At 36.3% G+C, this 25,484-nt stretch overlaps 2 protein-coding genes across 5 annotated transcripts; one reads left to right on the top strand and one right to left on the bottom strand.

Annotated features, from left to right (window-relative positions):
• Positions 1–459: 459 nt before the first annotated feature.
• On the bottom strand, positions 460–9,991 carry LOC122529014 (E3 ubiquitin-protein ligase MYCBP2-like). Its single transcript, XM_043654727.1, has 30 exons — positions 9,613–9,991; positions 9,009–9,072; positions 8,689–8,928; positions 8,471–8,624; positions 8,188–8,390; positions 7,796–8,113; positions 7,553–7,720; positions 7,252–7,470; positions 6,973–7,174; positions 6,500–6,892; positions 6,264–6,429; positions 6,127–6,209; positions 5,916–6,050; positions 5,625–5,822; positions 5,348–5,544; positions 5,023–5,275; positions 4,495–4,938; positions 4,297–4,424; positions 3,997–4,223; positions 3,741–3,921; positions 3,497–3,671; positions 3,289–3,423; positions 3,077–3,219; positions 2,377–3,012; positions 2,030–2,297; positions 1,678–1,964; positions 1,253–1,575; positions 1,068–1,165; positions 784–993; positions 460–611 (listed from the first exon to the last, which is right to left on the bottom strand). Exons 1-30 carry the CDS (start codon positions 9,705–9,707, stop codon positions 463–465), a joined length of 6,492 nt encoding a protein of 2,163 aa, XP_043510662.1. The 5' UTR covers positions 9,708–9,991; the 3' UTR covers positions 460–462.
• LOC122529015 (RING finger and SPRY domain-containing protein 1-like) lies at positions 481–14,697 on the top strand. Of its 4 annotated transcripts, XM_043654728.1 has the most exons (12): positions 10,685–10,956; positions 11,029–11,209; positions 11,319–11,641; positions 11,777–11,942; positions 12,020–12,202; positions 12,284–12,350; positions 12,445–12,585; positions 12,743–12,858; positions 12,945–13,088; positions 13,171–13,388; positions 13,466–13,726; positions 13,826–14,697. In XM_043654728.1, the coding sequence occupies exons 3-12, from the start codon at positions 11,430–11,432 to the stop codon at positions 13,911–13,913; spliced, it is 1,596 nt and encodes a 531-aa protein (XP_043510663.1). In that variant the 5' UTR covers positions 10,685–10,956; positions 11,029–11,209; positions 11,319–11,429; the 3' UTR covers positions 13,914–14,697. The 4 variants fall into 4 exon arrangements, with proteins under 4 accessions (XP_043510665.1, XP_043510663.1, XP_043510664.1 ...); XM_043654729.1 differs by lacking the exon at positions 11,029–11,209; XM_043654730.1 differs by lacking the exons at positions 10,685–10,956; positions 11,029–11,209; positions 11,319–11,641 and adding an exon at positions 481–619.
• Positions 14,698–25,484: the final 10,787 nt, after the last annotated feature.

Here is a 25,484-nt window from a genome sequence, read left to right as displayed (position 1 = left end):
TTCTTTTTTTCTTTTGTAAAAGTGCGAGTCCGCACGTAGCACGTTCATGAAGAAGTGTACGACACATGGTTGCCAGTCATCGGTTATTTTCAGTTGCTCGCGTAAAAACGTAAAAACGCGAAAGCCACCGCGCGTCTATTTATTCTTCCGCGGCATAATGGCGTCGATTCATATACCGCGATTTCAATAAAGCGATTATAACCGAAGGTGATGATTCATTTTTTATGAATCCGTCAGATTCGCTGTTTGACCAGCTCGTTCCGATAGAGCTAACGTCAAAGAGGAAACAACACAATAAACGAAAATTTTCTATTGTATCAACCTGACAAAAGGATTATATTTGATTTTGTTGCGTTCTTTTTGAGTATTATACGAACGTTATAATAAAGAAAGTATTATTCCTTTTTGACGTCAGTGCTTTACTAATTGGTTAGCAAACAATAAATTACTGTGATTTAGCACTTACCTGAATGGAAGAATACCGTCGAGAGCCTGGGAGACCGTAGGAGGTGAAGCTAGAGCGAATCCTCGTCCAAGCAACGTCGAGTGTACGGAGAAAATCCTCTTTGCAGTTTCTTGCATCAGCTCCAAATCCTCTTCCACTTCTTCGTCTGAAAAGGTACAGTCCTCTTCGTCAGAATTCATTAAGTAACAAAACAGTTGTCAAATACAAATAAATGTTTCAAACTACGTATATACATATGACACAGGCAAGCATTAATTCTGGATTAGAAGAAAAGAGATATTGTTGAAATTAAGTAAGTACTAGTAAGTAATACGTACTCGATACAGGCGGTAACGCAAGGTTTCTCTTCATGAGACTTGCGGCACAGGCTCCACCAAGGAATGACAATTCAATTTCCAGATTTCTTAAACCATTCCCCACTGTCAGCCAATCGTATCCAATAACGAGACATTTAAATCCGTATGTAATTGCTCTATCGTTTCTCATGTAATCGGAAGCGGTTTCTAACGAAAATATAACTTCATTTCCTAAACAATGAATAAATCAGTTAATATTGCGAGACAACACGCAACTGAAATTATTCTGTAAAATGACGACTCACCTGGCAATACGATCGCGTTTTGAGGCCACTGACTTGGTACATTACTCAATTTACGCAAGACAGGCCACCGTAAGGGTGTATCTTCAAGGGTGCGTATTCTAAAAATATATCAGGATACATGGTATATGTTACGCGGTTTTTCGCTGTAAAGTGTTTGCACAATACGAATTAATAATTACACTTACCCTCTAAGAGGAGAGATTACACTTGGAATGTACAGTTGTAAATAATCCTCTGGCTGAGCTGTGCCACATTCTGGTGTGAATTCAATGGATAACCACTTGACCGTGTCTGGAAAAGTGACTCTATAGTGGGATACTGTAGCAGGTTTATAAGGATGATCGCTTTCCAACCAGGTGTAATGATGACTAGTAGTAGTGGGTGTAGAAACGTGAGATTGAAGTTCACTGTCTTGAGATATTTCAGACGATCCCATTGTGGATAATAAATTAAGTGCCGCAACATGGGGTAATGTTTCTTGAATTAAAGTAAGAATTTGCACTCCGCTCTACAACAAAAAAAGAAAAAGAAAAAGAAATAATTAAATAAAATACTATATTAATCGTAATAATATATTGATCGTAAAATATATAAGATTGTTGGTCTTTACCCTGGGATCTGATGTAGCTAAAGGACTAATATGCGCCATAACCAATGGTAAAAGAGTCGTCACAAACGGCGCACTTCCAAGAACTTCGGTGGTTACTACTTCTTCTGCTTTTTCTCTGGCTAATGCGAAAATTTCGTTTGATCTTTGAATAATCGTAGTTGTCATTGCAAGAGCACATTTTTTTGCTTGCACCTCAGCCATCGCTTTACTTGTATGCTGACCATCAGAGTCTTGGGGATTTGAATAATAGAGAATGTGCGGTATTTGACCCCTGGTTTGAGTCGTACCTGAGAAAATAATGTATATATATTATCGTTATTGTTTAAATAATATTTCCTATGTAATAACGCACCATTAAAACTTAAAGAGCAAGCCGTGAAAGTAAACGTAGTTCCGTCAGGTCCTTTAACGACGCTTAAACCACCATCGCCATTACTTGTGCGTCCTCCACGATTCCTCAGTCTAATAGCGTACTTTACATTTTCCTTAATGGGCACAGGTTTATCAAATTTTAATTCTACTATGTCGTTAACGCAGTCATCTGGCCCGAAAGAACCTCGTGTAAAATCCAAACTACTCCAACGTTGAGTGTGAGATGGATCGTTGCCCGTGTTATTTTGCTACAAAATGTACGACACGATTGTGTTTACGACAATGAAACAATTACTTTCATTGCAAAAATTTAAAATAAATACTCACATCGTCGAGTAACTCCAACTCATAGTCATACATTCCAACACCTCCATAAATACCCACACCAGCGATCACAATACCAGATCTATCGACTGAAAAACAAATTGCGTCTGGGGAGCCGTTACCGGTATTCCACGATCTTGTTTGATTTACTCGCGTAAATCTCGAAGGTGTAGTATACATAAGTCTGCCACAGGCGGCCTGAAGTTCATCCTCGTTCCCACTAGATTGTGCCGCTAATTCAGCAACCACGCGCGCTAACAAATACGAACAATAAAGTACCAATTCCAACCGTGACTGAGTCTTTTTTCTACAAAGACTTTTCTTCACAGGGACTAGAATCAAATCTAACAGTCTTTCAAGCACGTCACGAAACGACCAGTTTAAAATCTCCTTGCCAGAACTTTCCACTTGAGATTTGTAACTAATTTGTTCGACTAAAATTGGATATTGATGACTTTCTGTTGAATTTATCATCAGTAAGCCCGTATTATCGGATGGACTGAGTTGCCGTTTTATACTATCAGTACTATCCATGATGTTATTTAGAATTGGAAATGTACATCGAAGACGAATAGTAGGACAGCACAGAGCAGCTAGAACAGCCGATAACAATCGATCTTTCGCAGATTCTCCCTGTTCCTGTAAAATACCACGAGTTGTTTTAAAAAAAATCCTCCAGCCAATAAAATTATGAGATACATACTCTGTCGATTTCTGACAGCAGCTCGCATAGACATGTCCATTTTAAATACGCTGTTGGATAAAATGCGTGATAGCAGGATACAAATGTTATATGGCATTCATCTAATATGCTATTTGTCATCTTGCTATTTACGACATTAGGACCTACAGAGATTATTATATTATAAAGATGAAAAGCAATATTTAAAATAAAGGACTATATTGCAAGCTTACTTTTGGTTGGTCGTGTTTTGCCTTTGCTTTTCGTATTTAACGGTACAGTATCGGATAAAATTTGATGTAACAATGCACGTACTTCACCGATGCATTCTGCTAACCGTACTGATTCAGCGGGAGTTTTTTTCCCCGCTATAAATCATTGATATTATTTAAATACAATATTTAATACAATTTAATATTTGATGTGCAATACGCTACATACCTTGATTAGGATAAATTTCATTAGTATAGATCCTAAGTAGTCGTAAACTAGCTCTACTAATGTAAATTAAACGTTCCACTTCAAATAATGCCTGAGTAGAAGTGGCATCATTTAACGTTGCTTTTAATGTATTCCAACTCCATTGAAGGAGAGATATTAATGATTGGAAACATTCCTAAAAGAAGAAAAAAAAAACATTTTTATTTATATTATTTTACATTTGATGTGAGAAGTAGATACGTACTTTGGTGACTGTTCTGCTGAATTCTCTTTTTAGGACATAAACTGGCTCAATTCGATCTCTTTGCCTATTAGAAGTTTGATTTTCGGGTGTAACAATTCGATATAATAATTGTGGTATTTGTCCGGCATTTACATCGGATCCATTATTGGATCTCTTCGAGGATTTAAAATAAAACATAACTCTAATGAAAAAGGAAAAAATTAGTATATCGCAAATCATAATACACTTTTTGAGTAAAAAAATTGATTTTACTAACTGGTCTTCTGCAGTGACCATTCCTTGACCACCAGAACCACAGTCGCTAGAAGGTCCACTAATTTTAGCCCATGCAACATACCACCTATTTGCTTGTAAAGGAATTGGTTCATAAAATAAAATAGAATATTTTTGTCTCGGTCCACATTCGTATGGTATTTCTTCAGATTCTGCTAGAAGTTCGCCATCATTTTCTTGATCTCCTCCATCCATTCCAATATCAAAGAGCTAAAATGTTATTTGATATAATTTTTAGCATAATATCACATAATTCATGATATGTATAATAAATAATACCCACTTTTATTTTTGCAGTGTATTCTCCCCGACCTCCAAACAATCCATATCCTCCTAATAAAATATCAGTGTCGGGCATAAATCTAATAGCCTCGATAGAATGTGCGGAATATCCCCAACCACCACCATGACCTAAAAATATACAGAATATATAGTATGAAAATATTTGAAAATTATTTTTACTGATCTTTTTTATACGCACTTTCAAATCTGTTGACTGTAACAAAATCTTCACGACTATATACTTTTCCATGTGTTGATTGATTACATTCATTCTCTTCTATTATAGTCAAATTTTCATTTTGTGCTTGTGCAAGAGTATCCAGACAACCCAATAAATGCATTGCAGCTTGAGAACGTGTTACAAAACAATTTGATACTACTGGTAATGCTAAGCCTGGACTCAAAATGGATGCTTCTAATCCAGGAATTAGTCTAGCTTCCGTTGATATAATATTATACAAACTTATTTCACTAGTTGTAGGGTTAAAAGTCCAAATGACATTATACAAAGGATCTAAACATGTCGCACAATTACTGAAATCAACTTGATCTGGTCCACTATAACTGTTACAAGTACCATCTCTTTTACTTATAACTAAACATTTGAAAGAATTTGCGTGATCAGTTTGATGTGGAATTAAAACTGAAACAAGTTTTTTTTTTATGTAATTAGATGTGTCTGGTAATATGATAATAGCGGAAGTATAATTTACAAAAGAGGACATACTTATGCAATTTTTATTTGCCATAACTGTACTTCTTGTTAAACTAATAGAATTTATTTCATCAATTTTGATGTAAGTTTGATCTCCACTTGCACCAATCCATGTTGCTCTTCTACCCCATTGAGGACCAATATTTGGAACTACATTTGGATAACTATGCCGGGGCTGTGTTCTATCAGAACGACGACTAACTTGCGGAGAAGAATTTGAGAGTTCATTTTGTCCATTCCACCAATTTATACCCAATTGTCCTTTCTGTATATAAAATATGTATATATCAAAATGTTTTTTCTTTTATTATTATGGACAATAGAATTTGATACAAACTTGATAAGCTCCAAATGTGAACACTTCCCCCTTTGATGTAAGTACGACAGTATGATTGCTTCCAGCAGCAACTTGTATTGCAATCCCTGATAATTTAACGTGAACTGCTCCACCATGTGCTACCAAATCTCCTACACCTAACTGACCGTATATGTTGCTACCGAACGTATAAACTTCCCCATTTTGTAAAAGTACCACTGCATATAACACAATATAATTGTTAAACTTCATTCTATAAACTTACTGAAAGAATATAAAATATATTTTTCAGTATTACCTGTATGATGCAAACCACACGATACTTGAACCACAGGACTTTCACTAGGTATAGGAACTCTAGCCGGTGGTATACTAGCAATTCTTGTAGCATCGCCTCGTTCAATATCACTTCCACCAATACCTTCCTCATTTATTAAATTAGTACTTAATCCTAATGCCATTTTTCCAGCAATTTTTTGTATCACACTTGGCCCAGCTATTTTATATAAAATTTATTGTTTTATTAGCCATTACAATTTAACTTAATTTTAAAATATATTCAATATATCTATTTTATATAGACATCTACCCAATCTTTGATTATTCGGACCTTTCATCTTCATTCCATATTTTGCAGTACTCGGACCTGCCTTCGTTCTCTGTTTCTGCTTTATTTCCCCCAGGCATCTCTGCAAATACTCCCGAAAATTTGAACTTGATCTACCTAAAATGCGACATCAATAATTTACAGAAATATTCAATTAATATTAATTTACTAATTTGAAATCAAAGATTTTTACCATTAGCGCAACTTTTCCTTGCGCAAGTACGACAACATCCACATTCCGCGCATCCACTATCCCCTTCACCACATCCACATTCCCTAAAAATACAGACTTTAATTTCTTATGTTATGTATATGATTCGATATACATACTGGCCTGGATTTCGATCTGGGCGTATACTGCTCAAGCACGATATACTGTAACCAGTGCATTCTCGGCATACTGTGCAAACCATGCAAACACGATGCCTCCATTGATGTAAACCTGGCGGACACATTCCTCTTGTTTCTTCCCAATCTTCAGTAGATTCCATGCCATCTAAATATATATAAAAGTATTAACTTTTTTTTTTATTAAAAAACGTTACAATTATATCATGTATAATTACCTTCTTCAGTTACTAAAAATTCTTCCTCTGCTGTACCTATCTCTACAGCAACCGAAGAGACATCTTTATTTATTGAATTATGAATTGTATTAAAATCTCTACCACATTGTCCTTTATTGTTAATTCCAAATGTGTATAAATGTCCTTTGTTAGTTAATGCCGCAGCATGAGCTTTGCCTAATGAAACGTGAACAACACAAACATCTCTGAGATCAGTAACTACTCCCGAAACTGGATCACTGTGCAAGGTATCTTTGCCAAACATCAGTAAAGAACCTTCCTTTGTAACTAATGCTGTTGATCCATTATTACAAGCAGCATTCACAATAAACTGTCCTTCTACTTTTGCTATCTTTTTTGGTTTAACTGGCTTAGGTTGTCGCCTAACTTTATCTAAGAATAAAAAATATATGAAGACATACTACATATATTATACATATTATAAATTTTACATTAATTAATAATATATTTACTATTATCACCATCTTCTCCGCGTCTGGCAGTACCAGCAAATAAAACTGAACCATCTTCCATAACCATTACGACATGTTGACCATCGTGACCAACTGCAAAATTTACAAGTCTTGGTCCTTTCCCAAGTGTTAGCTCTATCCATCTATTAGGCCTTGTGTTACTTTTCATACCAAGAGAAGTTCCTTTTCCACTGTACAGAACCTTCAAGAATACGATATGTATATTTCACATTTCTATATAATTTTTGAGGAACTAAAAAATTATAGTATGTTGCGTACTTTTCCAGATACAGTTTTTAATAATGCAAATTCTTTTCCTGCAGCAACTGTAGCTATTTCATCATCACAGCCTGGATTTAATGTATGAGTTGTTTGTTCTTCATCAAAAGCGGCATATCCAAAAACATCTACACATTTTCTTGCTAATTTTAACGGTAATTCTGATGCGACTGTTACTGGATTACTTAATGTATTTATTGTTCTGACTACAAAACCATCCTGTTAAAATTAATGACATAAAATTTATATATTTTTTTTAAATAATATAAATTTTTTAACTAGATCGAAAACAAAAACTAACGTCTTTTCCGGCAGTTATCATTCCTAAGCATTCGCCATCAGAAAACATAACAGAGGATGACCAATCACGACCTTCTAAAACAGCAATCTCCGTAACTGAAAGGGTTTCTGCATCAATAATTAGTAACTCGCTCTGTTTTCTCGGTGTATATTTAAAGTACAGCGTGTTCTAAAAAAAGTTAATTGTTAGGTATTAATATACATATAGTTGCACGTTACAAAACTAGTACTTAATTAAACTAACATTTGCATAACCAAGCCAACCCGTTTCTGTTGGATAAAAGTCCGCCTTATGAACGTACACATGACCCCAAATAGTTCCTCCATGTCCATTACCAATCTTCAATAATCCTCTACTTGTATGCAGATACAGGTACTTTCCATCACTCACAAAACTTCGTCCATTGAGTATTATATTATTTATCTCATTTGGTAACTTAAGCGTACAAGTATAAATCTTAGCACATTTAGGAACTCCATATGTAATCCAGTCTGGCCGTGCAAGTTTTCCAAGTAAAACGGCTTGTACACTTCTTTGTAAGGATGTTAATACACATGGCATCTGTAACATATAAATTGCAATCTGCAGTCTTAGAAAAGTATGCTGTAATACTATGAATTTGTAAAAGAATTTACTTGAATATTTTGAATTGCTAATGCTCTTGGACACATTAGTAAAGCCGCTATTGCTGCCAATAAACGACCGGTATCGCCTCTAACAACCACAAGACTCAATAAACAAGCACAAGCAACTGCAGTCAAATGACTGCCATCATTAGCAGCTGCTGACTCTGGGCCATGTGAAGTTGCAAGATCCAATAATAGATCAAAAAGTGGATCTATGAAAAAAAAAATAAAAATATTTAATATTTACCATAAAACAATAAGTATTTATATGCACATAATTTTTATGCATTACCAATAACATCATCTGGTTCAGATTTCAGGCCTTCCGGAAGTTGTCCTTGTAATACATCCAATAAAGCTGACAATGTTTTTGTACACAAAGCAGGTTCAATTGTTCTACTCTCTCTCATTAATGTAAAAACACTTCGTAAACCAATACCTACAATCTAAATATACTTAACCTTGTATATAATTCTGTCAATGTACATAATGTATAACTTTGAAGATTACCTTTGGTAAGCTCTGTATAGTTGATATTCTGTCTTCATCATCACTCTCTGTATCAATAGTTTCACTATGCTCTGGTGATGGTGGAGAATTACAATTTGATGCTCTATAAACTTCAGTTGATTTAATAAATCTCTCCAAAATAACATTTCTAACGCTAGCAAATACAGCAAATGCAGAAGCATTGCAGGATATTTGTATTTCTGGTGGATTATTGTAATTTACATCACTGCTCAAGTCAATCTGTAAACATTGAAGATACAGAATAATTCAAGTTAATTAATTCAAAGAAGAAAAATACCGATATAAAAAATAATTAATACCTTTTTTTTATCCCTTTTACGTACAGATTTATTTTTTTTACATTTCCTCCATTCTTCCTTATTTCTAAAAAACAAAATGTCTTGTAAATACAATATAAAATATCTTATAGATAACACTATTATTAACGACCGTCTATGACTAACATATTGACATTTATAAAGGAAAGTGTAAAAACAAACATATAAGAAAAACAAACATATAAGAAAAAAATGTTGTATCTTTATTTCTTTTAACAGACAACTATAATTGTATGTATCCGCAGATTATCATGTTAGATTAAATAAATAATTAACAATGACTAAATAATTCAAGATATCAGTTGCAAATTAATTTATAAATTAAGTTTCTACTTCGTCTGAAAAATGTCAAACTGACAACCTAACATAACATTAATAAACAAACAATTTTAGGTTATTTTACATATCTACGAAAATCATGATGTAATTTGATAATAGGGTAACATGGAATGACATATTTGGGGAAAATAATAATAGAATTATCAGAATTTTTGTCGGAATTATTGAGTTTGATAAATGACATATGAAGTCACCGCCAAAAGCGTCAAGTAAACAAAGCTGTAAGGAGGTTATATACATTTCGCACCTCTGTGCTTCAGCAATACTTCTAAAAAGGTCATAAAAGCATTTCACGTAATTCTCTGGTTCAGGTAGCAATCTTTCGTGATCTCCGGACACCATGTTGTACACAAAATTTTCAACGTACGAATCACCAATTCATTTTCGTAATACTATTGATCGTTGACATTCCCTCGCCTTCCCCATGTGATCGCATCACACTATTTATAAAAAGAGCCATTCGACGATTTCTATCAAAATATTTATTTATTGATATGTGATTTTAAATTCACATATATCAAATAATCTAATGACGTATTATTTTTGCAATATTCGAAAACAGCTAAAGATCCGCTTCTGCTGTATGTTAAGAAATTCGTCTTGAAAGTACCAGACTGACCGCGACTATTTTGCGATTTCGATTGTTCGATATACGATATCATTTTAATGCAGATTATCATTCGATATGGCGCTTATTCTTCAAATAAACTTTTACAACTCTAAATTCTACGAATAGAATTTACTGGCCAAATTTTGCATATGTTAAGATATTTATGAGTTTGTACATACTTAATACAACTTTATTATATACGCATGTAAAGTAATGTACGATGGATCTTTAAACGTTAGTTCTAAAATAAAACGTCCTTAAAACGTTTATATTCATTGTATATATGAATCCGAAATATAAAAAATAATTTATTTTACATTATTATTTTTCTCTTTTGTTTCACAAAGAATAGAATCTTTAAGATAAGTTAAATTTGATTTCGTTATTAGAAGATAAAATATACTCTTATACATGAAAAATCTATATGTTAATTGTTTTCGTCAGTATTTACGAAAGATTATATATTTATAAGCTACCTGTTATTGGATTGAAGGATTAATTATAAATGTTACATTCAAAATTTATGTTTTATAGAATTGCATTTTATAACAAGAACATTCAGCAATATATTTCTTGCAATGTAACAAAATAATATATTGATAAACGTTTTATCTTCTTGAAAATAGTTTAATTAAGTAAACGTTAAAAAGATATAATGACGTAAAAGGCTTATCTCATATATGATTTAGAATTGATCACCTCACGTAAAGTGTAGTATAGTGTGCATATCTTGTTATGCTGAGATTACTGTTTTGAAGATTATCGTGAACATAACCTAAGGAACACGATTTAAAGTGCAATTATACTTAAGTTTTATTTTATTGCAAAAGAAACGAGATGAATGTGATTTTATAAATTATTTAGTGAAACAGATAATTTATGAAAAAATTTATCACGAATTGAATAACAGAAAGAATTTAAAAATTGCACAGCTTTTTTCTATTCCGATAACAATACAACCAAATGACAGCTCTCAAGCACGTATGTAATATTTACACATACAGTTCGATAAGTTGTTTAAAAAGTTGTCATTAAAGTTTTTTTTATTTATAGGTAGACTATTTTAATAAATATATAATTATAATTGTAAGCTGATTTTTGCTTATTGCGTATCTCGATTGAAATTGCATTTATCTATGTATCTAGAAAGAATGACAAGAAAAGTCTATAAGAATATGAATAAAAATTTTAGTTAATTGTAATGAAGCAACGTGATTCTTGTGATATATTTTTAGTATGTATCATAGCAAAGCCTTGTATTTCTAAGGAAATTTAATCTTTATAGATTTATAGACAGACATGTTATAAGTATTGTTATTTTCAAAAAACAATATTGCTTTTAGTTACATTGGATATATCAGTTAATGATACACATGTCACTTGATTGTGTAAATATTACTTAGAAAATACATGTGATAGAATATCTTTAAAAGTATCATTATAAACGTGTGGGAATGGGCAATTGCTTGTGCAAAGATACGCCAGAACTTGAAATATATGATGGACATAATCATGCAGAGACTGAAAATACCATATTACCAGAATCAAGTGTAGGCACAGTTGCATCTGGTGATATGAGCACTACAACTTTTAAATTTCCAACTTCAGCAAACATTGATAAATTAGTACTTGAAACTCTCGGAGTAATTGGTTCTCTTGTTGATAAGTAAGTATTACAAATCATACAAATCCTAAGTTATTTCATATAATTATGTAACGTAATTTCATAACAATTATACACATATACACTTTACAAGTATAGGATTAGATTTATTAATTAATTAATATTATGCTCATCTAGTGAACAGGAACCACCACCTGCAATGTTAAAATTACATGCTATTGCCGATAAAGAAGATGGATGGATACAAGTTGTGAGTTCTATGGTTAATGTTATTCCTATGCATAATCCATTAGGTCCTTCAGTTATCACACTTCTATTGGATGATTGTCCATTACCATCGAAGGTATAATTCTATTATTATATATTACTTATTATATGATGATTATTGTAATTTATACTACAGATATTTTAACTCCTTAGGAATTAGTTTTGCGGTTATCACACATGTTTCAATTATCTCAAAAACTTGGAAATGTACAGACTAGTGCAACTCAACAACGTAACATTTGCGTGGTATTGGGTTGTATAGCAGAAAAGTTGGCTGGCCCAAGTAGCATTGCTATATTATCCGATGAAACATTGGACTATCTTATTTCAAACCTTGTAAGTATAATTATATGTATATGATTATAGATGTGAAATTTGTTTAAAAAAATTTGATTTATAATTTGCATATTATTTTAGAAGGAAGATATTGATCCTTATGTGGTATTATATTCATTAATAGCTTTGGAAAAATTTGCCCAAACAAGTGAGTATTAATTCCAGTAATTTCTACAAATAACAATATTCTTATTAATTTATATAATAAGAATATATTTTAAAAAGTGTAATATTATTACCAGGTGAGAATAAAATAACTATAAAGAAACGTTTAATGGCAGAAAAGCCAAATCCATTATTAGAATTAGAAAAATGGGCAACAGAAAATCATTATGTACGCCGCCAAGTAGGTTTTTGTGCACGATGGTGTTTAGATAATTTACGTAAGTATTGAAGAATTTTTATTATATGTGATACGCGTGATAGGTAATGGAGATTATACAATATAAAATATAGATATAAAGTATGTAATATATAATTATTTTATATATTAATATTAATTATTTTAACATTATAAATATGTATATTTCATTATTCTAGTTCTAATGGAAGGTAGGAAATATTCTCATGATTCAGTTGATATGACTGGTATTAATGTAATGTTAAACACGAAGGATGTAAGCGAGTACCTGAAAATATCACCTAATGGTTTAGAAGTAAGTTTTAGAAGAAATAATATAATATGTATTAAAAAATATTTATATATGATGAGATTTCTTATTATTTTTTATTGCATTTGTAGGCTCGGTGCGATGCATATTCATTTGAAAGCGTAAGATGTACATTTCAAGTAGACTCGGGAATCTGGTATTATGAAACACTTGTTATAACTACAGGCGTAATGCAAATTGGATGGGCTACAAAAGACAGCACGTTTTTGAATCACGTAAATTTTAACATTCGTAACATAATATAAACGATCACGACCCATATAAATTATTTTTGCGTATTTCGTTTTATTATTGTAGGAAGGGTATGGTATTGGTGATGATGAATATTCTTTGGCCTATGATGGTTGTCGCCGATTAATTTGGTATAATGCAAAAAGTGAGAAATATCATGATAGACCATGTTGGAAAGCTGGTGATATTTTGGGTTGTTTACTAGACTTGAATAAACTAGAAATAATATTCTCTATAAATGGTGTACCGCTAAAACCATGTGTTCAGGTTTTCAAAACAGTAAAGTATGTACATATTTATTTATGTGCTTTAATGTATTTAAATAAAACTTATCAATTAATGATCACGCTAAATATTCTAGGTCTGGATTTTTCGCAGCAGCCAGTTTTATGTCATTCCAACAATGTCTTTTTAATTTTGGGAATGTACCTTTTAAATATCCTCCTACCGATCGCGAATATCAGAAATTTAATGATTATGCTACTTTGAAGCCTGAGGATAAGGTTGTGCTTCCTAGACACATATATCTAGATCAATTGAGGAAACTTAGTGTTAGAGAGGACTCATGTACATTGTGTTTTGACCAAAGAGCTTCAGTAAGATTGCTCCCATGCAATCACAGGTATTGTATATAAATTAACTCAGTGTACTATTTTTTTTACATTGTAATTACAATGTAATTCTTAATATAAAACATATAAATTTTTCATTTATATTTCAGAGGATTCTGCCAAACGTGTTCGAATCAGCTAGTAGAGTGTCCAATGTGCAGAGCTACGATCGAAGAAGTAGCTATTGATAACACATGACACTACACAAGCGTACTGACATTTTTTAATACTCTTCCACTACCTTTCCTATATTATATAATTCTCAGGAATTATCGCGAGGTAATCACAATTACAACACATCATGTGTATCACATATTGAATATGGTTATAATATTTTATATATTTCTCTTCTTACAATACAGTATTTTAAATCAACAGAAGGACTATAAATCAATCACAGAAAGCAAAATTGCATTTAAATGTATCACACTTTTAAGATATATCATTCTGAATGTTGCATTCATATGTGTAGATATAACATACAAATTATTATATTACAAATTTAAATTACAGACAAATATCATCTTATATCTACCGGCTGTGCAAATTATTTTCTCTAGGTTTTATCTAAGTACATCTTACATCTAATTAGATGTCTAAAGTAAAATAGTGAGATAAAAATTTAAATATTTTTTTTACACTATACACATTCGAAAAAAGCAGGTAACATTTGCAATTTATATCTGAATTGCTACGAATGTTGTACATTTCCAATTTAGTGTTTGTGACTGGATCACAAATATGTAGACACTATTTTGTCTATGAACTTGAAGTTCTTTTCCGTTAAATTATAAAAGTTTGTATTATCTATATTTGTCAATATTGACAAACAAATAACTGAATTTGCGCTGTAAATGTAAGATTAATTGTAGAAAACTGTAAAATATTGATACCTTGTAGTATATATGGAAAGAACACACACATACACATATTATATTCTTGTGAAGACATAAAATGTTATCATATGTATAACTTTGCAAAATTTTTCTATAAATTCTGCTGATTTTTTTTAGAACCTCTCCTATTATTTAAAATAGTTCATTATTATTTATATATTTTAAATACGTATAAATTGTGCGTCTCTTCTATATATTTCTATTTATTAATTAAAAGGGTATCTTTACAATAATCATTCATATAATAATCAATATGATTAATAAATTTTCAGTTCACGTAATTAAGGAAATTAATAATTTTGAATATGAAACTTTTCACATTACATCGTGAATATATCTTTATATACAAGTTCGTAAATCATAATAAATGCAAAATTAATTAAAATTAATTTACCTTGTCTTTTTGTTGGTCGTCGAAGATTTTCTATTAATTTTTGATTTCATATTTCTAGTTAATCAAATCGTTTCCACCACGTGCAGTCAACGAACGAACCGTCCATGTTAACAAAATGAAACTGGTAATTTTTCAAAACATAAAGAACCGTTGAAACGAGAATTAAAAACGAGAATAAAAATATCGATATATTTGCAAGCAACATTAAAATACGATCTCTCGATTTGGAAAGTTAAGCGCGTGGTCACGAGAGCGCGCTGCAGTTTGTTACAAGATGGCGGGTGAGTGAGTGCCTGTGGATCGAACGAAGCTACCCAAAAACACGAGGGATTTTCAGCTAACTCGTGGTGTTTGTGGGTTTCAGATATATCCAACATCCAGAAAGAGAACCTGGACGATTCTGACGAAGGTGAGTACTGACACGGAAATATATTTTTGATGTTTGTAAATGTGCGCGGAACGGAAAGAGTATTCGGCACGGTGGCCCCACCATCGAAGCATGCCAGTGTCTGGTGTGCATGGCGGTGGCATGCTCGTAAACTCATATCCGTACATATAAGTACATTCTATCTTGCATAATATTTTGATCGGTCGGGTTTACTAACTTCATTATCGCGCGTAACAACACGATTCGGACATCATTGAACGGGTGTCACGTTGCAGTTTTGACTGTAACCCGTATGTCACGCCGTGATTCTCACATGCGCGACTAAGTCATGAGAGAGCCTCGATGGCGTTTTATCGGTTAGGGGGCGCCACGAAACGTGCCGCGCTGTGTTTACCTCGACCGCAGGCCGAAAAAAAAAGAAGAAAACAGAAAAAGGGCACGCGGTCGCTTTCGTCTTCATGTATTGTTCCCGTTCTTTTTCGCTTTTTTCACGGACGGATCGAAACATCATATATTCTTTTTCCCTCAATGTTTATACATTGCGAACTTTCCGATTTATAACCATGTCACTGATAGTTGACAAGTAGTAATTTTTTTGTTGTGTCCTTGTCTTAACGACTAACCACAATAGGGTTTATTTTGATTTTTTACACTTGGTGTATAGACATAGGAATATTCGAAACGAACAGATTCTTTTGTATCGTTCGATTGTGTAATGACAAGAACATTTCTTTATATATGAAGATACTACGGGACGAAAATAAAGTAAAATTTTTTAAATTCCAAGTTCTGCTCTACGTGTAATTTCTTTTACATCTGTGTAATGATTTCAGAAACCGATTAGATCAAACGGAATAAAAGTATCCTGCGGGGCTGAAGTAAACAGAGTTAATGCGCGGTTATTCGCCTATCGGGGTTACTGATCTTTCGACTTCCCATTTGCTAGTGCCATCTGTCGCATGTAAAACCAAACTGCATTATTAACTTTCAATAGAGCTTTTCCCGTAGAATTTTCAAACGTATTTCCAAACATAGCATCGACATACGTAACCGAAATGTCGAAATTTGTAGCGTTTTGTAAATTCGATCAAATACCGATATCTATCGATAATATACGATACCTTATGAATGAGATACGTTGACGAAGTATGTATACGATGCGTGAATCCTTATCAGAGCCTGTTGGACCTCTGGGCCGATAAAATCGACGCTCTGCGTATATAGGGCATCTACCTTTCCTTCTTTTTCCCTCTCATTCCCATACACACAATTCTCACCAACTGTTGCTGCTAACTCACAGTTGGTTCTAATCGACTTTATCAAACATTCCAGAGGTCGTTTATCAACTTGGCTCACTTGTATTTCCAAGCGCGACTAAATAGAACAATATTGAATCCTGTGCCCTTCTATCCTCGAGGCAATGACCTGATCTAAAGTCGTATCGATCACCGAGACCGTTACACGAATATCGTGTCGATGAACTATTTTATCAATTCATGTCTTTTTTTTTTTTTTTTGCTCCATCGATCGTTATGGCGTTAGTCACAAATCTAATGAAATAATTCGCAATTCGTTCACACAATCATTCGTATTCGGGAATCATTTAACAACGATTCATCTAAATCCTAAGAAATCGTTGTTTATCGATTCAACGCGCAGGTTGTTACGTGAGTAATCCTTTGCGATTCATAACTCGTGTATCCTATTTGATAACGTGCAACGGTAGCACGTGACACACCACTTCCTGATTCATACTTCCGACTTGAACGTTCATTCGATTATCAACTTAGCGCACGTACAATTTTTTTTACGACTTTCGCGTATTCTGCACGTTTCGTTCAGTCTCGTACGAATCCCATTTACTCGAAGACTGTCTTTAGTGAATAATGGTGATCAACCATCGACGAAGGAGAGACTAGAGATGACGAAATTTCGTGTCTCACGTTCTGTATTGTTTGTCACGAGCTCAAAAAAAAAAAAAGGTCACAATGTTTCTTACGCCCTCTACGATTTTCTACAGAGAATGCAGTAATTCAACACAATCGTCGAAGACGATAAAATCAATAGTCATAAAAATATTACATTCTTAAAGAAAAAAATTTATCGCTTAATAATTCATTGCGATAAAATATCTGTATAAGATAAATCTCTAGCTTGTTTTTATGTATTTTTATTATTATTATTATTATTATTATTATTATTATGTAATATGTAGTATTCTTATTTATATTTATGTTACATGTATATGTAATTGTATACGTATTGTATAGTTGTATACATATTTATATTTATATTACATATATATATATATATATATATATATATATATATAATTGTATACATATATATATATATATAATTGTATACATATTGTTTGAGTTACAAGTAAATATAGAAAATTTGATTTGGCAAGCGATTTTTGCTCTATTCTGTACAAAATTCTCATTTTACAGATATTGCAATTGAAAGTTTTGAATTTTATTTATGAACAATTTATTTTTTTTCTATCGAACATTTTATAAAAAGAAACATTAAATTCCATGAGATTATTTCTAAATTTTTCTTCTTGTTCTATTGTTCAATAAAAGGAGAACCTCGGATAGATCGAAATTGTATCCAGGTACAATGAACCAATGATCTATGTCATGTAATTATAAATATAATTTCATGGCAAAAAAATTTAGTTCAAATTATTTTATTTCCACTATTAATGTTGTTCTCTTACTCTATACTGAATCGATAACGTCCGTAGAGGCACGAAAGGGGTAAGAAGGAGTCATCACACCTCTCAAATCGTGAGACACGAAAAAGCATTGCATGTCAGATTTATTTATTTCATTCTTCGTCGATTCTTCGACTTATTTCGAAGCGTTGATACAATTGCACGCAATTGAACGAAACACGTTTGCCAAATTTTTCAAAGTCGGATATATGACGATGGAAGCCACGACAAGCAATAGTAATCAGTCGCGCGATTATGCAAATGATTCGGTGACTGACTGTAACAGCTAGCGAGTCGAATGTTGCTCAGGTATCAATGAATCCTTCTTTTCATTTGTATTGCAATACATCGTCACGTTCGCCGATTTCTTCTGTGATTTTTGTCTAGATACAAAACATTTTCGTTGTGATTTAACTTCTGAATCACTGATAATAGATCGAATATAGTTTATATTCGATTTATATTCGAACCGAATTAGGTCACTTATAATAATCCTAGGTTATTTAATTATCATTTCTACTCTATATTTTACACTATACATTTTCTATTGATCATTTTTATAATACATGAAATATCAAATGAAACAGTCTGAAACTAATTAACTTAATCTGACCTGTTATAGATTACCTACGATCCAATACTAATTGAGGGTTAAACTCGAAGAAATAAGTGCTCTGAATGTTTGAAAACGATTTACAAGCTTGTCGACCGCTTCTCATTGAAGGTATATACAGGATGACCGATCATAACCGACGCGACGAGATCGATCGAACTCCAACAGGTACGAGAGTTTAGCGAATCCTTGCGAAACATTTGCCGCGAAGAAAGGGAGCAGTCTATTTAACTGGCGTGTACGTTGCTCCCCATTCTGTGTTTGCGTTTATCGGCAAAGTGATCTCTTTCTCTCTTTTCTTTCTTTTTCTTTCTTTCTTTCCTCTTTCTTCCCTCCGTTTGCCGGTTTGACGTCGACGTCGGGTGAAGAGGATAGAAGAGACGGATAAAAAAAAAAAAAAAAAAAGAAAAGAAAGAAAAGGAGAGGGAGAGAGAGAGAAAGAGAGAGAGACATAGGACGAATATATAGGTGGATATACAGAGAAACTTTAATTTCTTGGCATTGTGAGGAGTTCCTTGCCCTTTCAGCCTTTTCAGTTCGGTGGTCTGTTTTTGATAGGAGGCCACGTCGTCTAGACACACCGGGGGTTGCCCAGCTTTTATAATCGCAACGAAATGCACCCCTCCGTGCTCGGCGCAAAAATACCGGTTTTTTTTCTCTCTGATTTTCTCTCTCTCTCTCTCTCTATTTATCTATCTATCTATTTCTCTCTTCCCCTCTCAACGTTGAATTTCTCTACCCCTTTTAACCTCGTCACCCCTTCGTTCCGTAGCGTCGTGCCACCGCGTTACATTAAAATGATTTATTCTCTTTATTAAATTCGCATTCTAGGCTACGAGAACGCATTCTCGACTGAATCGAATCTTGAGACCGGATGCGACCAACGATATGTATGTGTCTCCTCCGGTGGCGGCGACCTGCCTCCATGCCTTAATCGTATACAGGATACTCGTTCCTTTTTCTCGAAAGGGATAGTCAAAGGTCACGGAGGGGCATAAATTTTTGTATCCTCTTTTTACCCAAGAAGATACTATATCTCGTTAGCGATCGTAACCGTATTTACTCTCCTATCGTATCGGTTGCCTTCGTTTAATCGTCAACATTTACCCTCGTTATAGATTGTTGACAGATAATTCGTTGAGAAAAACGGATCGTTCTGATGATAAACTTACTGCTTAGTGAGTTGGTAAGATAAATAGAGTCATATATATGTTCTGCTTGAAATAAAGTCACGTGTATTCTCTGTTTTCTTGCACTTTAACCCTTTCACTGCTAAAGGCGTATATATATATATACACACCCTCACAAGTCGGTCCATATACACGAAAGGCGTATCTATACGCTCTCACACGTCTATCAATATATACGAATGCCGTAAATATACGCCCTAAAGGGGACACGACCCAGGCAGCACCATAAATAATAAAATAAATATAGATCAAATACTGGATATTTTTAATTTATTTGCAATTATGTATTTTTTCAACCTCTAAGAATAGTATCCAAATCTCCAGATACTGTTTTGTTTAGTAGTCAGTGGACAACCAGGCGTAACGCCTAACAGTAGAATATCGCGCCGTCTATACTGATGGTTCGTTCCGAAAGTGCGCCGCAGTGAAAAGGTTAACACTGAACGTCATCTAACGATCCGATATTTAGCGACTATCGAAACATTCCCTGGAATATATTAAACGATAATTCAACTTTCTATTCAAGAACTTTCTACTGTACAAACAATCAAACGATTTGAAAGCCCCTCGTTATCAAAGTGGTTATTGAAACGTCCCCTAAAATGTATTACTGATCCCGCAAAATGAAAAATGTCGGGCATAGTTGAAATAGTTCCAGTCGTTCCGTTGAAGAATCTTTCGACAGCGCGATCTAATCGTTTAAAAAAAAAAAGTTCGTTATCCGCCGATCGCAAAGTTGCGCAAATTTTCATCCCCCTCGTTCCGGGCGGATGCTACGAGCCGAGTAGTGGCGCCGCCTGTCGTCAGAACGGACGCTCGAATGGCGGCCCGATTATTACATGACATTCCTCGAATACCGTCCAGACCTCCCTCGTCTCCACCGTCGAGCATAGATTCCTTCTTCTTCGTCCCACCTTCTAGTTCTCCCCCTTGTGAATTTCTTTCTCTCTGTCTTTTACATCCCCGTACGTGGCCACGTTAAGCCTTCCTCCTATCTCCGTCTCCGAGGGTAGATCTCTCCTAAGAGGCAAAAGGCTTCGGGCCTTCCAAAATAGGCCCGCGATACGAATGATAAAAGCATCCCCTTCTGCTTCCTCTACACGCTACTGCCTCCATCCACGCGCCATTTCTCTCCCCCTCGACGCCTCCGACGCCCCTCTCTCCAAGGCGTCTTCGCTTCCTTTGCATCCTGCCATCGCGGAGGAAGCACGATCGAGAATCAGCCGCGCCCTGTCGAGTGGGAAACACGTCTGGACCGCGATATTCCGCCACAACGGTTACGCGAAAAGAAAAGAGAAAAGAATAATCGTAGAATCGTAGAAGAGAAGATTCAAATTTCAACTGGCTTTCAATAAATTTCTCGCGATGTTTCTTCAGAGAATCTACTTTTTCTCGAATCTTTCTACCCTGACGATGGTTTTGGAAATATTCGACGTAATTTTCTTCTGGGATTTTTCTCGCGTCACGGACGACGATTTTAAAGAGAACGTGTCTCGAGACAAAGAGATATTTCATCACAATTATATTCTCAATGATCAGTTTCGAAGTTCAAAGAGAAAGTTCCTTCCTAGTTTTGATTACAGTTATCTTTGTTTCGTATAGTGATTACCGGTAAAAGACTAAACGCATTAGTGCAAATAGACGGCAGCAATGACGACAACGACGACGACGACGACGACGACGACGCCGGACGCGGTGGCAGTTGCGAGCTATACGATCGATTCGCGACCGCCTTCTATTGTCGCTCGTTCTCTGTGTGTAAGGGTTTGCAGCAACCCTCCCCCGGAGAAGGACGCTGGCTGATACCCCGTTAGAGAAAGGGAAAAGACCGCGGCAGAGAGAAAGAGAGACAGAGAGAGAGAGAGAGAGAGAAAGAGAGAAAGTGACGGTAGTAGAGATAGTACGATTCCTCGTAAGCCACGAGCAAACCCATTCATAAAGACGAGACCGTGACTAACGAGTAAGGAGAAACGAGCGCGAGCCTGCTTCTCTCTGTCTTCGCTTTCCCCTCCCTTCTTCTTTACTTTCATCTTCGTGCTTTCTCTCTCTTTTTCCCCCGTATCGATTTCCTTTTTCCATCGGCTTCCTTTCTCCCCGGGTGTTATCGCGCCCGATAACGAGTCGAATTTTTCCCCCTGCTTGTTTCTCCTTTCCGTTTTCCCTGTTACTCCGTCGCGCGTCGTCTTCTTCGATTTCAACGCCGGTGGTTAATTAAAAATCTCTTTCCCGCGACGAGATCCGCCATTTCGCGAGACCATATGCAGTCGGAGAGAAAAAAGAAGAAACGAGAGTGCGCGTGCCAGAAAAGATCGGAATAGATTGTACGAGGTTCGGCGCGCGCGCACTCGAATTCGATTTCCCTCGGAAACGATCGGTCACGAGTTTCGGACAGTTGGAACAGGAAACCATTGTTGCGTTCGTCCACAAAAAAATAAAGACAATAAAAATTGTAAGCACGCAGTAAGAAAAGAAAGGAGTCGCGAACCGAGGAATGTCGCGTAAGCCTATCTGGTCTCGTTCAATCACGCGGACCGACTTCCGGAAACATCATCGATGACCACCGGTGATGTCGCTCGGTCCTTTTTCTGTCTATCACCGTTCTCAGAGGAGAAGCTTCCCGCGTGTCGCCGAGCTGTCGGTAACGGCCGGAAGATTCGAGCCTTAGCCACTTGCGCTCTGGCAATTGATTGCGGACCATAACGAGTGACCAAACCGTATACAATTCACAACAATTCGTCGCTTTCTTTTTGAACTCGACGGGATAGAAATGATTGAGGAGTAATGAATTTATTATTTATTACTGAGAAAATATTACAACTTTTGGAACAAAAAAGCTGGCACGTCCATTCCAGCGCAAGAGATTAAATGCGGAGTGAGAATTCTTTCGCGACTGACTCGCGCGATACGTAGATGGCAAACGAGTCGCCTTCTTTCTCACCTCGTTGATACTCTCGATCGCTGGGTCATCCTTTTTCTTCTTCTTCTTCTTCTTCCCTCTCGCGTTGTATCGACAATGTTTTCTTATATTTTGTGGCGTCGAGCCACTTAAGAGACTGTTTAAGGCATTTTTCTCTCGATCCACGGAACAAGGGGGAAGAAGCTTTCAGCAGGCGGGATATACCGTGGGATAGCCACGGACGATAACGCGGACGCGAAACATCTTACCTGATCGGGAAATATCGAGATAACCCGCCGAGAGGGACTTTATTACGACACCGGGGGAAAGTTTTGATTGGGTTACAAAACTCGTTCGCCGAGGGATCGATGGATACCTCGGAAACGGAAAAGCTCGATGTAAACGCACCCTCCTTTCGCCGTTCTCGCTGCGTCCTCTTCCGTCTCTCCTCGTCCGCCCGACAACCCCGGCCTTGGCCCAACGTTCGATGAAAACCAACCAGCCCTTCGCTCGCTTTCGGGCATTGCACGGGGCGAACAGGAAAGAGCGGAGGCGGAAGAGGAGGAGGAGAGAGAAAAAGTACAAACGGAGGGCGAGAGAGGAAAAAACAATTTAGCTAATTTTTCTGCCGCATACAAGGGCACTGGGACAACCACCGCGAGACTAAAGCGCCAACCCCACCATTTTCGTCCATTCAGTCGCCCTTCAAAGGGACGAAAGGTATGCGCTCAACTTTTATCTCGCCGAAATCGTCGAGCCACGCGAATCTACCAAAGTACCTTTCCACTCCTCGTGAAACTGGAACTTCGTTTCTGCATAGTTTCCAACTTGGTTCTCTTTTTCCTCCGTTAACTTTCCGATTTTCACCTGTTAACTGATGAATTTTTTTCATCGACTCTTTGCGAACGAATCGCACCAGCGAGGAGAAAAATGCGATTCTCTAGGATCCGTGGTCTTTCAATTTTCGAGGCTGCGCCATTATTCGCTTTCCGCTCGCATTCGTCCTCGTTGCATTTTACAGTTTCTTCTTCGATGAAGTATCTAGTTACCGATACTTGATCGCGTAATTATTACCGCATACGTGACTTTTGTGGACTGTTGGCGAGCCTTAACGCTCACGTAGGCGGCTCGTAACGTCCGATTTTGCTATCGAACGAACGTGCTGCAGAAACAAAATCGGTCGGCCGGTTAAGGGATAAAACGGCAGAGGGTTCGGATGATGGTGGTGGTGGCTTGAATCACGACGATAACGCGTATCGATAACACCGATGGGAGTCGGTTTAAAGCGTGGTGTCGAGCCGAGGTGTCCCCCATTAATCAAATCCAAAAGATGGTGAACGAACGTTGAACGTAATCTAAAAATACGGTCGTACGATGTGTACAGAGGAGCGTGTACGTTATCAGCAACCTTTACAGCAGGAGACAGAGATGAAAAGAGAATGAGAGAAAAGGCGGATTACATGTCGTAACATTTTTCTTCTCGTCACACTTCCGTCTCTCCTCCGTTTTCTTCTCGTTCCACCTCGAACACGAAAATAGGAAGGCACACTTCGTGTTTCCTTCCTCTCTTCTTTCTTTTCGGGGCCGATCGGTCCGATTAGGCAGCGCGCGTGCAAACGTGGAAACCGACAAGCTTCTCAATGGACGAGCCTGGCATTCCTCGTCTCTTTTTCAGCCACGTGTCGCTTGCGTGTCGCACTGCCCATATGCATTCCACGTGCGGGTGCGTAAGGTGTAAATAAAATTCCAGACGTAGGTGGGTAGGTTCCTACTTGTGTGTCGTCGAGGAAAATTTGTGCCCCGCGTTATCCCCCGATGACGTGCACCGTGTGCACAACCGCCGTGTTCGACAACGGAATTATCGTCGCGTTAAAGTTTTAACGATACGCGTCTGTATTTGGAAACGATGACGAACGTTGAAAATACGACGACAGAGCAGAGAGAGAGAGAGAGAGAGAGAGAGTCGCGAATAAAACGCTCCGGTATCGAGCGTATTTCGTCACCGGGAAGTAATTACGTCACTGTCGGGCGCGATGAGATCTCGCGCATCAGCCAAAGAGAGAGAGAGAGAGAGAGGAGGAAATCGATCGGCACCGTATAAGTCGAACGTCATTTCATGTATTTTTAAAGCTTTTTCCCTCCCTCCCGTTCTGTCTGACGATTTAAGCGGCGGGTGGCCAGTGACGAAAGCGAGCCCGGACGATGGAGATCGAGGTCAAAGCTCGAAGCGGCACGAGAGATTTCGTCGCTGGAATGCGCCCGGTTCCCGCGCAATTGTTGCGACAATTTAACGCCGTTGTCTCCATCTCCTCCTTCGTTATCTCGCCAACAAGTTAATCTTTATAAATAGCTCGAGCCACGAGGTTATATTTAATCCTGACCCTCGCGGACGCTGTTTCTGCCTGTTTGATACCTCTTCGTTTCCCCCATCTCTCCCTGCCAGTCTCGCGCGTCTTTGAACAAGCTTCTGGAAAATCGGCGCGCGTCCTCGTACATCTTTGCCGCTCGCGAGATTCTCCCAGAAAGAGAGAGAGAAAGAGAGTGTGTGTGTGTGTGTGTGAGAGAGAGGAATCTTTTAGGCGAATATAAAGTCACACCAGATGGAAGAATAAGACGCGTGACAGAACGTTCATTAAGCCGAGGTAATTACGGCGGACGGACATCCGCTGT

The sequence above is a fragment of the Frieseomelitta varia genome, unplaced genomic scaffold (genome assembly GCF_011392965.1).
Source record: "Frieseomelitta varia isolate USP_RPSP 00005682 unplaced genomic scaffold, Fvar_1.2 scaffold_275, whole genome shotgun sequence".
NCBI lineage: Eukaryota > Metazoa > Arthropoda > Insecta > Hymenoptera > Apidae > Frieseomelitta > Frieseomelitta varia.
Note: the sequence above shows the minus strand (reverse complement) of the source record. Positions and strands in the feature narration are given on the sequence as shown.

Bases quoted from the DNA above. Each gene is read 5' to 3' on its own strand.
- LOC122529014 (XM_043654727.1), bottom strand. From the start codon at position 9,707: ATGGTGTCCGGAGATCACGAAAGATTGCTACCTGAACCAGAGAATTAC. The intron at 9,073-9,612 runs GTGCGAAATGTA...TTTGTTTTTTAG, and splicing joins AGTATTGCTGAAGCACAGAG to AAATAAGGAAGAATGGAGGA. The intron at 6,893-6,972 runs GTAAATATATTA...TTTTATTCTTAG, and splicing joins CGGAGAAGATGGTGATAATA to ATAAAGTTAGGCGACAACCT.
- LOC122529015 (XM_043654729.1), top strand. From the start codon at position 11,430: ATGGGCAATTGCTTGTGCAAAGATACGCCAGAACTTGAAATATATGAT. The intron at 12,203-12,283 runs GTAAGTATAATT...ATATTATTTTAG, and splicing joins ACTATCTTATTTCAAACCTT to AAGGAAGATATTGATCCTTA. The intron at 12,586-12,742 runs GTAAGTATTGAA...TCATTATTCTAG, and splicing joins ATGGTGTTTAGATAATTTAC to TTCTAATGGAAGGTAGGAAA.